Consider the following 14,158-nt stretch of genomic DNA (forward strand, 5'->3'; position numbering starts at 1 on the left):
AAAGGTGCTGGGGCCTGGTTAGTAGGACCCCAGCACACACTTAGTCAAGTTGTCATCCTATACCCGTCAAAAAATAGGGGGTACTGCAAAAAAGGGGCCAGTTTCCTAAAGGGACTGATTGAGTATTTGATGGTAACTGAAAATCCTCAAACTCCGGATACAAATACTAAATACAGAGGATAATTCATAGGCTAAATTTCCTTTATTAGTGGGATCTCATGGTGGAGGAAACTAAACCAGTGGATTCTACGCACTGCTTAGCAGCTCTTCCGAAAACGGAAGGATTTTAAGCTTGCACCAAACTCCGAATCAGGCTCATTAACCAATGTTAATGTTTGAAACGAAGCAGGTGAATCCACAGTGACAACTGAATGAAGCATTAGAGCAGGGGCATATTAGACCAGAACAGGAACCCTGAAACCGCTACATGGTTCAACAAACTATTCCCTGTGGAGACTGTTTTTAAATTATTGTGTATTACAATATATAAATATATAGAGTTCTTTTCTTTCATTCGGGGAAAGTCTAGTAATGCGTAATAGTTCTGCATATCCTTTTCATTCATCTGCATGCAAAAAAAAAGATAAGAAAGAACCTCCTGTGCCAGTTGGAATGGATGTCAAGAGGTGCGAGTGCCCACAAGGCAGAGTATGAGGCCCTCTAAGCAGGATGGCCAGTGAGCCATGGAGAAAGAGAGAGTTTTAGGAAGCCTAAAGCAAGGCAAACAAAGGGACCCAGGGAAGGGGAATCATGGGGCCAAATAATGGGCAGTAAGGGGGCACATAGTAGGATTGTCACACAGCTACTGGGAAAGACAGTCATGGGCCACAGAGTGGGACATGGGCCACAGAACAGTCAAGGTGACATTGACCAAGAGAGGCAGGGTGCAGGATAGGTAGCTGGCAAAACAGCTACATAGATACTCACCTCCTTCATTAAGGCCTCCTTTGGGTCTTTACTTTCTATGATGGTAGGTTCAATGAAGTAGCCAACACTGTCATCGCACTTGCCACCCGCCAGGATACTTAGACTGGGCGATGATTCTGCATGTTTGATCCACTTCTTAATGCGCATGAATGACTAAAGAATCAAACAGAAAACAGGGAGTGAGAGATAGGATACAACACTGTTTTGCAACGCTTGCCACAGACTTGAAGTATCTGCTATCTTGTGAAACATTCAGTCCATTCAGGCAGAGGGCCTCAGGAAAGCTGAAGATTCTAACCAATAACTCAACTTTCGTTCAAGTGACTGCCTCTTACATATCACCACACTCTCTCCCTCCAGCAGTCAAATTTGGTATTATGGTTTTCACTCTGAGCAGAGATTTAGGACGTAATTAATGAGCTGCAATGGGGAAGTGCTGGCTTTCTTCACCGCCGGTGATCCCATAGGACAGTTTCTCACTAACCCACGAAAGATATCATGTTGTAAGGACAGCCCGCCTTTGTTCTCACACCTGGTAACATATGCAGCGGGGAAGCACTGTCTGTGCTCTCACATTTGAAGATGTAACTGCACCGTGGGAGTCTTGCATTTACTCTTTCACAATACGACAGGGCAGCACTGTGTACAGTAACCAATGTGTTGATGTCACTTGCCACCCACACATAGTCAAATCAACCACAGCTGGTGTCTTGTGCAAGCTACACCCCCTCCCTCACCACACCTTGTCAGGGACAACTGTTTATTTATTCTTAGTTCTGGTGGTGCCCGATTGTCAATGGGAAAACTGTGTGTATTTACAATTGATTATGTCACTGCTTTGTGAAAGTCTGTCTCACTACTGCTGGAGTACATACACACACACACAGGTGCCACTACAAGGGGATCTTGAATGTACTCTCACATATGGCTATGCTGCAAGAAGCCTGGCCAGTTCACTCGCATTACGTTTTGTTGTATGGTGGGGAAGCTTAGCTCAACTGGTGATGTATAGCCCACTGGACAAGCAGACTTGTTTGTACTCTCAAATGTGGAGATGTCACTGAAAGAGGACAGGTGTATGTGCAATCTAACACCCATGGATAGCCTAGCGTGTACCCACACCAGGACATATAATTGTGAAAAGAAGCCATGTGTGTACTTCACTACTGGTGCCCACCACTGGATTCTGTGAAAGAAGGTGAGACCCTTACGTGCACTTATGCTCAGAGATGATAGTACAACAGAAGGGACGTGTACTCTCATACTGGGTGACAACATACAATAGGAGAGCCAAGCAAGTACTCAGGCTTCTGATAATGTCACTGGAAGTGTGCACGCTCGCAACTTGTGTCCTTGCAACGGGCCTCACTATATTCTGACTGCTGGGGATGTAATGCTGTGCTGGAGCTCAGAGTGTATGCACACAATTGCTGATGTTACTTCGGCGGGAATAACGTGTTCACTCTCGCATTTGGTAAGGTCAGTGCTAAATCTTTATGTAGTCAAGTAAGGAAATTGGGCCTGTCATATTCTGACTGCGTAGTAAAAGTGACATTTGGGTGCAGTGTGCCTCTCACATTCCGGGCCTCCAACACTTCACTTGTTCTGCTATGTCACTAGTAATAGAGAGCCCTGCATATAACCTCACCTCTTGTGTTGTCCTTGTGGATGGTGACCTATGTCTGTTTTCAAACACCTGATGATGTCACTGAGATAATTTCAAACACCTGATGATGTCACTGAGATAGACCAATCCTTTGCGTACTCCCATTCACCAGTAACGTCATGCAGTAGTAAAGTCCCAAGTATACTCATACACTTGTTTATCATATTTGGGTCACAAAGCCCTGCACACATCCTCACATATGGAAACAGTGCAGTAGGACAGACTTACATTTACTCCATAAAATTAAGCCAGAGTACGCCTGTATATCTCTTAGCACCTACCAATATAATGTGGCGAGAAAGCACTTTGCGTGCTCTCATCTCTGTTGAAGTCTTACTGTTGAAAGCCCAGCTCATACTGTTATCCTTATGGGGCATTTTTCATGGAGTCTTTGCAGCAGGTGGTATCATGTGGTACCATATAGTTGTTGGTGTCTTCACACACCTTATGATGGTAAGCAGCAGGATCCATGTTTGCGCTCACAAAACTCATGATGTCATGCAACATGGAGCTCTATGTGACTAACACCTAGTGATGTAATGCAAAGGATGGTGCCTTTACGTACTCCCTGAGGCTACTCATTTATTACAGAGTAATATCCTGTGTGTGTGTGTAGGGTCGTACCACGGTCAGGACCACAAGTACTATTGCACTCCAACAGGATAACCAGTTTACTACCTTTAGGCACTGGACTCCCCCTAGGCAGAGATGGCGGGCAGACAAGGCCTACTCCTGGAAGTGGTAAGGGTTAGAAACTCAGTTGTAGTGTAACACAGTAAATAACAGTGATTAACACTGAATGGTATAAGTGCTCTAATTTCGAAGAAAACTGGACTTCTATTTAGAGGTAAGTAATAGCAACAGTTGAAGACGAGATACACAAAAAAGACTAAAATTTGCTGCCACCTTCTATGACCATGAACTGACCAAAGTCATATTTAAGGCTCCTTAGTACTAGGCAATAGACGTTCTATTCCCCATGAACAATTTTATCCTATTTGGGTCTACTGGGTTGAACTGGACAACGGCAGAACTTGTAGGGCCATTTACTAAAATGCTGGCACTCTTCATTGAAACTCCAGTCAATTGGACAGTGGTGCCTGACAAAAAGATACCCTGTAGTATGGGATTATTTTAAAGTTTATAATGTTGTACATTAATAATAACATCTATGATGCAATTTAAATATGATCTTACAAAGACAGACTCAATTAATTTAGTCGCAATTTAAACTAATTGTATTTGATGTATGGAAGTGGTTATTAATGTGTTTAGTTAGGCCGCACCTCTATAAATCTCTCACTCCTGTTTCCCCTGACCTTAGCGCGCACCTTCTCCACACAGGTTCCGCAAAGCACAGTAAAGCTGATGTGTAGCAGTTTATTTCCACTGTTATGATTACATTGCGTTCTATGAACTGTTCTCTGTGACTTGTAACATTTGTCAAGGTCCCTTCTGTTGGGGTCTGCTGTGATCACTAGTCTGATCATTCACTGAAAGTTTTTATTGAACAATGTGTCCTGTTTTTCAAACTTCTCCAGATGACATTGGCATAGAGGGTGTTCAATAAATTTTTTAGGAATGGGATGGTACTAAGTTTTTTGGCATTTATTTTAATTTATTTGTTTTTCATGTCATTTATAGCGCGTAGGTGCCACCACACTGGTACGCTGGCGCTTTACTATACCGGGGGGAAACAGAAGACTGCAGCTAGAAAAGTGCTAAGGTAAAATGAAACCTATTTCGGAAAGAGACATGTTTGTAAGGCCTTTCTAAACTGTAGTAAGTCAATCGAGCATCTAAGAGGCTTTCAAAATCTGGCCTGCTCTAATCATAAAAACATGTCCGCCATGTCTTGTTTTTCTGAATCTGCCCATGTGAGCATGATAGGCTGAAGAGAAGCAGAGGCTCGTACCTAGAGAGTATCTCTTTAACCTGTTTTGCAGGGGGACTGTACCAAGACCCTAAAAGAATTTGAAGACAATGCAGAAGTATTTGAAAACAGTTATCTGCCATAGTGGCAACCAGTGAAGGTCCTTCAAAGCCATTCATGCATGGACAATTCTAGATCTATTCAGAGCGACTTTAGCAGCTGCAACTTGGACAGTTTGTAGTCTATTTAGCAGAAATTCTGAAACTCCAAGTAAAAGGGGATTACAGTAGTCCGGCATGCTTAAAATGACGCTTCGTTCCCACAATACTCTAGCAGAAGGGAGCAGTAGCAGAAGAATCTTCTGAAGGGCTTTGAGTAGTGAAAAGCAGGTACCAGCAACTTTATTCACATGACACTTCAGACTTAGTTTCTTATCAAATATAACCGCCAAATTACGGACAGAGTCAAACTGAGAGATTATCCCATCCGTAGGCACGGGCCAAAGATTAGGCTGAAGCATGGCCAGGGGCTTGTTTGCTGAGCAGCATAAAAACTCTGTCTTGTCACCTCTGACTTTAAGAAAATTGGCGTTCAACCAGTCAATATTATCATTTGTTCAGTCATGAAAATCATTAACTGTCACCTGCAAGCGACAAGATAAGTTGGGTATCATCAGCATAGCTAATTAGGCTGACATTGTGGGATTTAATAAGTGACATCAGATGCTTCATATAGATATTAAAAAGAATCGGACTAATTGACGGGTCTTGTGGGACGCAAGTTTGATGGTCGTGAAGTCAGAGCAAAAAGCAGGAAGGGCAACCGCCTGACACTCATTTGACAGGTAAGAGCAGGTCCAGTCCAGTCCAGTCTTGTTCCACAGAAAACCAATCAGGGCCAGGGGTGTCAGGAGCATGTTATGGATACCCGTATTGAATGGGGCTGAAAGGTGTAACAGATTCAAAACTGCAGACTGACCATTGTCAACCCACATTCTAAATTCATCCATAACCGTGAGTAGGGCTGAGTCGGTCCCATGTCCTGGGCAAAAGCCAAACTGCTCCTCTTCAAGTAAGTTGTTGTCTTCCAGGTATTGGGACAGAGTTTTACTGACAAAGGACTCCAGTACTTTGACTACTTACAGTAGAAGAGATTTTGGACAATATTTACTAAGGACCGCTGGGTCCAATCATGTTTTTTACAAAACTGGAGTAACTATGGACTTTTTTCAAGCTGGAGGTACAATGCCCATCTGCAGCGATTGGCAACATATTTGCCACTGCAATGGGAATAACTCCTAGGCCAGACCAGGCCAGACCTTATGAGACAGGGGGTTCAGTGGCGAGCTAGAGGAGGTGGCCATAGCAATGGCTCTGAAACAATCCTCCATTATAGATTCAAAGTATTCCAGTTTGCTCCCGGGATTCTTGGATGTGGTTTGGGCTGCTTTGCAGCTGGTTTGAGATACGTTATTCTTATTCAAGAGGGAAACCAGAGAACCTGCACTATCTTCCTGGCCATTGGTGACTGGACATGATAACGAAATGTATTATTCCCGCGTTATGATCTGCTAAAGAAATTATATTTTAGCTCACACTACAGGGAGTGCAGAATTATTAGGCAAGTTGTATTTTTGAGGATTAATTTTATTATTGAACAACAACCATGTTCTCAATGAACCCAAAAAACACATTAATATCAAAGCTGAATATTTTTGGAAGTAGTTTTTAGTTTGTTTTTAGTTTTAGCTATGTTAGGGGGATATCTGTGTGTGCAGGTGACTATTACTGTGCATAATTATTAGGCAACTTAACAAAAAACAAATATATACCCATTTCAATTATTTATTATTACCAGTGAAACCAATATAACATCTCAACATTCACAAATATACATTTCTGACATTCAAAAACAAAACAAAAACAAATCAGTGACCAATATAGCCACCTTTCTTTGCAAGGACACTCAAAAGCCTGCCATCCATGGATTCTGTCAGTGTTTTGATCTGTTCACCATCAACATTGCGTGCAGCAGCAACCACAGCCTCCCAGACACTGTTCAGAGAGGTGTACTGTTTTCCCTCCTTGTAAATCTCACATTTGATGATGGACCACAGGTTCTCAATGGGGTTCAGATCAGGTGAACAAGGAGGCCATGTCATTAGATTTCCTTCTTGTATACCCTTTCTTGCCAGCCACGCTGTGGAGTACTTGGACGCGTGTGATGGAGCATTGTCCTGCATGAAAATCATGTTTTTCTTGAAGGATGCAGACTTCTTCCTGTACCACTGCTTGAAGAAGGTGTCTTCCAGGAACTGGCAGTAGGACTGGGAGTTGAGCTTGACTCCATCCTCAACCCGAAAAGGCCCCACAAGCTCATCTTTGATGATACCAGCCCAAACCAGTACTCCACCTCCACCTTGCTGGCGTCTGAGTCGGACTGGAGCTCTCTGCCCTTTACCAATCCAGCCACGGGCCCATCCATCTGGCCCATCAAGACTCACTCTCATTTCATCAGTCCATAAAACCTAAGAAAAATCAGTCTTGAGATATTTCTTGGCCCAGTCTTGACGTTTCAGCTTGTGTGTCTTGTTCAGTGGTGGTCGTCTTTCAGCCTTTCTTACCTTGGCCATGTCTCTGAGTATTGCACACCTTGTGCTTTTGGGCACTCCAGTGATGTTGCAGCTCTGAAATATGGCCAAACTGGTGGCAAGTGGCATCGTGGCAGCTGCACGCTTGACTTTTCTCAGTTCATGGGCAGTTATTTTGCGCCTTGGTTTTTCCACACGCTTCTTGCGACCCTGTTGACTATTTTGAATGAAACGCTTGATTGTTCGATGATCACGCTTCAGAAGCTTTGCAATTTTAAGAGTGCTGCATCCCTCTGCAAGATATCTCACTATTTTTGACTTTTCTGAGCCTGTCAAGTCCTTCTTTTGACCCATTTTGCCAAAGGAAAGGAAGTTGCCTAATAATTATGCACACCTGATATAGGGTGTTGATTTCATTAGACCACACCCCTTCTCATTACAGAGATGCACATCACCTAATATGCTTAATTGGTAGTAGGCTTTCGAGCCTATACAGCTTGGAGTAAGACAACATGCATAAAGAGGATGATGTGGTCAAAATACTCATTTGCCTAATAATTCTGCACTCCCTGTATTATGACTTTGCAGTTTCTCTAATTTGTTACGCAACAATTGTGTGGAAGAACCCCTTGACTTTGGGGGTGAGCCAGAGACTTCTCTGAGCTCTCCTATGCTGCTAGGGATGTTTCCCAATTTTCTTATGATTTAGCTGCCCATTGAGACTTAGAATAGTAATCTGATCTTTATATGCTCTTTAAAACTTTGCATTTGAGAGGCTTCGTGGCTTTGACTCTGTACCGCTTATTTTGAATTTTTGTAAGATAACCTTTTAAAATTTTCATTGATTTAGGACTCAGTTATTGAGTGGACCCCGTTATTTAATGAACTGTTTTTGCTCTGCTAGTTGGTGTTTGGGAAGGTGCCTTAATGTGGGAATCCACTGCCTTGTGAAACAGCTTTAACACTGTCTCCAATCCAGTATGCAGTAGAACGGACTGCGGTAAATTTTGAGGTGTCTAAATTTTGAGGTTTGGCTTTACTTCCAAAGTGGCAGTCCAGCTATGAAAACCCTGGCCCTTAATTTCAGTGAAACTAACTCTTTGTGGGCAGCTGGAGAACTCAGTGGACTGAAGGCTCAGTTGCATAGTCAAAAGCAGGGCTTTAAGTGGGCCTGGTCCCATCGTGCGCAGCACTGGCACTTTTAAAAAGGATTCCGACTCACATGGGTTGAGCGGATGCGTATGGAGCCAGATGCTAGCGGCCCATATTTAGAAAGTTGAAGTCCCCTTGTGTGTTGCTGCAGACTCTATTTTTGCAACCTGTTGTATTATTTTACAACAGTGAGTCCTGATGGTGGTCTGACGGACCTATGACCGCACCTATGACTGCCACTACAAACCAAAACGTCGACATTACCTTCTCATTTAACAAGCTGAATTGAAAGACCATGATATTGCTTGAACTGGGACTGAAAACTAGGCAATTATTGTGCAGGACTGTGTCAAGAGCAGGGTTATAACCCCTTCCTGGATCTTCTTTTGGGATACAATTGTGTGATGTAGGGGCGGTAAATACAGTGTTGTTGTCTATGGGATGGAAATTTGTTGTATGTGTTGTACATTTTTTGAACTTCCTGAATCCTATTAATATTTTGGATTTGAACAGTACAGAGTTGTCTTATTAATTACTTGAAGTATGTGTCTTATGTACACAAATTATATTCAAATGATACCTCTAAGAGCATCTTTAAGTGAGACAGTTTTAAAAAGGTGGCATCAAAAGGGGTCTCTATCAGGCTCTGTTTTTATGCTTTGCCTTTTTATGCCCTAGCAATACCAACTGGTGGGCAGGCCTAGCAAACGTGGCTTATGCTATGTGAGTCGCACTTAGTAACACTTCTCCCAGTCTCACCTCCTTCACAAAAAGGTCAAACGAAGTGTGAATGGAAGAGGAGTGCCCAGGATACTGTTTTAAAGGCATCCTATGTCTGCCATGCCTATTTTCTCTGCTCGATTGGAGCAACATGTCTAGAATCACCTTGGAGCTTCCTGCAGCTGTCACCTGTGGTCCAGACCTTTCTCGCTACATACCTTATCTTTGGTGCTGGATGAGGTGTTGCTGGCAAAAAAATAATCATTCCTTAGGTAGACACCGTGTCGGAATACGGTGAGTCACTGGAGGAACTTGGGATGATTTCAAAACCACACATGGTCCTTTTTGTTGCACCTTTTCTTCCTTCCCACCACCTGGTCGATCACCTTGAGAGGTTCAGCGGCAGATTTGCGGGATGGATGCATATATCTTTCTTGGTGCTCTGCTTAACCACTTCCGCGGACGGACCTAATTATTAATAATGATTTGGGGCTACGTTTCACTTATGTCATATATTAGTCACATGTATCAGGTATGTATAAGAGATGCCTTTGTGGCCATTGATTTTCAACAAGTTGTGTTTGTTTATTCATTAATTCATAGACTGGCACTGGCACTACTCAAAGGTGGTCAGGTAGGCTTGAAGTGTGTTGTGTGGCCCACTGCATACTCATCAATGCGATGGAAGCTTGCCTTCAACACACAGCACACTTACGTGTGTGCTACTGATAGCAATTACACAAGAAATTAAGGAAATATCAGGATTTAAAGCACTACATAGCTGGGAAAGCTTCCCCTGAGATCACCCACGCCTTCTGGCTGCACCTATTTGTGTCCCACCGGGACGATGTGTACTCAGTGCCTGATGTGGTCATGATTAGAATGTAAACTGTGCAACAAACATCATGTTTGATTTTGATAAAAATGTCTTCAAAATTAAAAAAGGGTATTTCCTTAACATTGAGTAGCTTTACCTCAGTATGCCACATTATATCACTGTATTGAGGTGTTTATTTTTTAAAGTGCGTTTTTAACTATGCATTGACAAACATTATAGTTGTACCCTAATTGACAATGCAATAGAAAACCCAAGTCAGCGTACCCTATATTTTGGGGCTTTTTGCCCTCTAACATATGGAGCAATATTACAGGCTATTAAAATAAACACAAGGGCTTTTTTGTACAGTGCACAACTCGTTTTAGGCCACACTCCTAACTGTGCAAGGCACGACCCTTTAGCAGGTTTGCCACACCCCTTTTAGAGATCCACTTAGTTATTCAACCCCACTTAAAGCCCTGGTCAAAAAGTCTCTGGACCCAAAAACCCAATGCCCAACCAACAAGGACCCCAAAGAGCGAAGTCAACGGAGACAGGGGTATGTCCACTCGCCGAGGCAGGACACAGTTCAACAGTGTTCAAAAACCAGTGAAGAGCAACTCTTTTATAGTCTTTCAATAGCAGCAGTTGTAATATTGGAGAAGCACCCACCATGAACTCCCCGAGGAGTACAGGACTTTGGGTGCTCAGATTAAGAACATTTTAGGGATGGGGATCCCAGAAGAGGAACAGGCTATTTGTTGTGCCCCTCAAAGGGTACAGTGGTAGGGACCCTCATCTTATGCACGCATGCACACGTTCTTCTAAATGGACCACACGACTCACTCAGGCCACATGAAACGCACACATACATGACACAAGCGGTTTTCCACATGTCCCATATGTAAAGAAGGCAAGGGGACCCTACTGTGTAGACTGGATGGACCTCTATAATATGGCGTATAAGTAGGCATTTTCATTATCCTTGAAGGTCAAGTAAAAATGCTGGACCCCTGGATTAATAATTGCTGTCACACCCTACGGAGCATGGGTCGAGGGTCAGTGACACCCTCACTCGGAGGTGAGGTGCATACACGCTAGCCTGCAATCAGACCTCAACTCTAATGATCAACAGGTTAGTAAAAGATGTAGTACCTCCAGCTGGCTCACATGATCGCCGAGTTTACTTAGAAAGAAAAAGGAGTAGGTCAGGATGACAGAGCCGGCGAGCACTGTGTGCACTCTTTGATGTAGCGCAGCAAAAGTACTTTGTATACTCTGGCACCTGGTAACACGATGTGGCCGGCAGACATCTTTGCACTCTTGCTTCTGTAATGTCATCTATGTAGGATGCAAAGCATGCACTCTCACTCACAAGTGGTTACGGAGTAGTGCGGGTCCCTTTGTGTACTCAAAAAGCTTAGCTTCTAGTGACATAACAGGGGAGGTTGGTATACGCTCTTACACAGAGTGATGTCATGTAGCCAAAAAGCACTAAGTGCACTCTCAGATTTGGTGATGTGATGTTTAGCCATCTATACGCTCACACCTGGTGATGTGATGGGGAGCCCTGGGTGCACACACAGTGTTCTCGTGTAGTGGGAACATTCTAAATGCACTCTCACAGACGTTGATATCACGTGGCTGGCTGAGCTAAAGTCATTCGTTGGACGAAAGATTTGCACTGACGTAACTTGGGCGCAGAAACAAGAGACGTACCTTTTCATCAATGACAGCGGATAAAAAAGTCCCAAAGTCTTCAGCAGGCTGTGAATAAGGAAAGGCAACAAAATGATTAAACACTTGTGAAAGGTTTAAATCACTATTAACGCGCACTGGTAGGCCTGGCCGCACAACACAGTGATGAAAGAGCTGGCACAGCTCCTTAATCCCAGATATCTTGTAAATCCCCAGGCATCATCCCCCTCGTAATGTGACATCCTCGGGACACGTCGCGGGGCCGGTGTTTCAAGTAAGCGTGTCAGGGTAGTGAGTACTCGGGGCGCCTCATCGCCAGGGCGCCTACCAGCTAGTTCCTAGGTCCGTCAAAGGATGAGGGGCACATTCATTTGAGCGGGAATTAGCCGCATGCCAGCACGCGCTCTAATCCCGTCATCCCTGCTGCGAAGGCGCCAAATCCCACTCACGTTGCCCACTTTGATCTTGCTGTGCTCCTCCAGCAGCTGCGCGCGGATCTGCGGCCACAGCGCGGCTGGGGCGTAGAGGCGCGAGCACGCCGAGCACTTCTGGCCGCTGTACTCGAAGGCGGAGCGCAGAGTGCCGCTCACCACGCTGCCCACGTCCGCCGACACGTGCACGAAGTGGAAGTTCTTTCCGCCGCATTCTGCAAAAAAAAAAAAATAACATGCGTTTGTTTATATCGGTCGATTGTAGATGATCCTCATTTTCTGCCAACCTTCACAATCAAAACTAGTCAGGCGCTGTCAGTCCTACTCCAATCCCTTTGAGGTCGATCCATTCAGAAGCTCTCTACTGGTTATTAAGAGAATGTGTTATTTACCGCATTTGGTGGAGACAAAACTGACATGAACAGCTATAGTACCAAAATAGTGACTCGGAAAAGGGCGAAGTAAGCGGCTCTCTGGAGAACAGCCATCTGCTACCTCGTCTGCTTTCCTCATCATCACAGAGGGGTGAATCCACATGCACGATACAGGCAACTTACTCGCTCCCCGAACATTTAAAACCGCCAACAAAAATCAATAATTTCATCCTTCATAACTACTATTTTTCGTGTTTAATTAACATTGTTTATATCATTCTATTTTTATTATCACTATTATGCAAACACTTAACTCTTGGAGTATAAATAACATCTGTCACTAACGCTCCTGCTAAAAGAGTACGGGTATTCGACAAGCTACAGTGCAACTGATTCATGAGGATGGTGGCATAGTTTCATGGGGATTTCTGTTGAGGGAGAAATATGTACCTGGTTTATGTCAGAACTATGTCATCCTGCAAGTTTTCTATAACTAATGTACCTGAGTTGTCACAGTGTCAACTCCTTTTACTAGCCATGTGATGCTGCATTACAGGTGATCCTAACTATGCACTCGTTTTCCTAAATGCATTTTTAAAAAGAAAGAAGCAATTAATAACCAGAGAAATGCCTGGCTTTATTTCAAAGAATTTATCCAATGTGCAAATTACTCAGATTATTCTTAATTGTTCGAGTACTTAAGAATGAACTATGTTCACATCACCACAGAAACCACTACATCTACGCCCTCGTTCTCCTTCGTCTCTTAACGGGGAAAGATGTCCTTAGGACACACTGTCGCCATGAAGCTCTGGAGATTGACAATGGGACGGGAGGTGAGGAGGCGCATTACCTCCTCAACTGTTTCTCGTGCTTACTAAATGAGAATATAGAACAGTAGTACGCAGGCACCCTACTTCCATCAAAGCATAAACAATCCTGAAGCAATACAAGATTCCCATAGGACGACAGTAGCATCGGAGAAACAGCGAAAAGAAGTGCAGTAAGCAAGTCAACCTCCAAGTACCACTCACCAACAACACGGTGGGAGATAAAGGACAGGAAGCATGCCAAGGAACAAGCTAGTCTAGTCCAAAAGACAGACAGAACAGGTATCGAGTTGACAAAACCATGAACTGGAAGGATGAGCACAGGAGACTCCACCAAAATAGGTCCATAAAAACAGCAGATAAGGGGTTGCTAGAAACATAAAGTTCTGAAAAGAGTTCTAACCATTTCTCCTCTGGGGACTACTTTAAAAGCCACATAATTTCCACTACCAGATATAAAGCCCAAAAAAGTCTAGAACCCAAAGACTAGCACGCTGCATCCAGCTCATCCCAAGACTCCCTGTGGAAATTCATCTTTACTTCCTACAGTATTGTCTTACAAGCGAGACACTGCTTCAGAATCTTAACACTGGCCCACGGAATAGTTTCACATACCCAACCTTAGCACTAGTAGAAATGTCGTAACACTTTTCTGGCTCCCAGCCTGGGCTTTTGCCTTCCCCCCCCCCCATATCAACAGTAAAGATTTGGGAATGCACTCGTTTAGTAAGCACAACCTGGGTTTGCATCATGATTCTTAGCCTCCAAATTAAGACCCTGGAAGATCCAAAGAAAACAAGTCCTAATCACCACTGTTAGTTTCAGAGGATCACCTTTGTGGCATCAGACAAAAGGCAGAAAGCTTAACTGTGGACACAACAATAGCATTGTTATCATCATTACCTCTTCGAAAGATCCTAAACAACTGAATTGCTTTGGGAACCAATTCAGAAATGATCAATGATAAAGACTGCTCCACCTCTCTCAAAAGTGGACTTCTCTAGCCTATCTGTAAGGGAACGCCCCAAACCGCTATACAACCCATAGCTAACCATTAAATCCAAGGGGATTGTCCCGGTT

At 43.7% G+C, this 14,158-nt stretch overlaps 1 protein-coding gene across 1 annotated transcript in view; it reads right to left on the bottom strand.

The window, feature by feature from the left end:
• The window catches only part of ALDH4A1 (aldehyde dehydrogenase 4 family member A1), a 211,062-nt gene that overhangs the window by 49,237 nt on the left and 147,667 nt on the right, over positions 1-14,158 (bottom strand). Inside the window, exons 10-12 of the mRNA XM_069240124.1 lie at positions 11,893-12,089; positions 11,465-11,512; positions 928-1,080 (exon numbers count right to left, since the gene is read on the bottom strand). Coding sequence (XP_069096225.1) covers positions 928-1,080; positions 11,465-11,512; positions 11,893-12,089 — 398 coding nt within the window. The remainder of the gene's footprint in view (positions 1-927; positions 1,081-11,464; positions 11,513-11,892; positions 12,090-14,158) is intronic.

This window comes from Pleurodeles waltl, chromosome 6 (assembly GCF_031143425.1).
Source record: "Pleurodeles waltl isolate 20211129_DDA chromosome 6, aPleWal1.hap1.20221129, whole genome shotgun sequence".
Lineage (NCBI taxonomy): Eukaryota > Metazoa > Chordata > Amphibia > Caudata > Salamandridae > Pleurodeles > Pleurodeles waltl.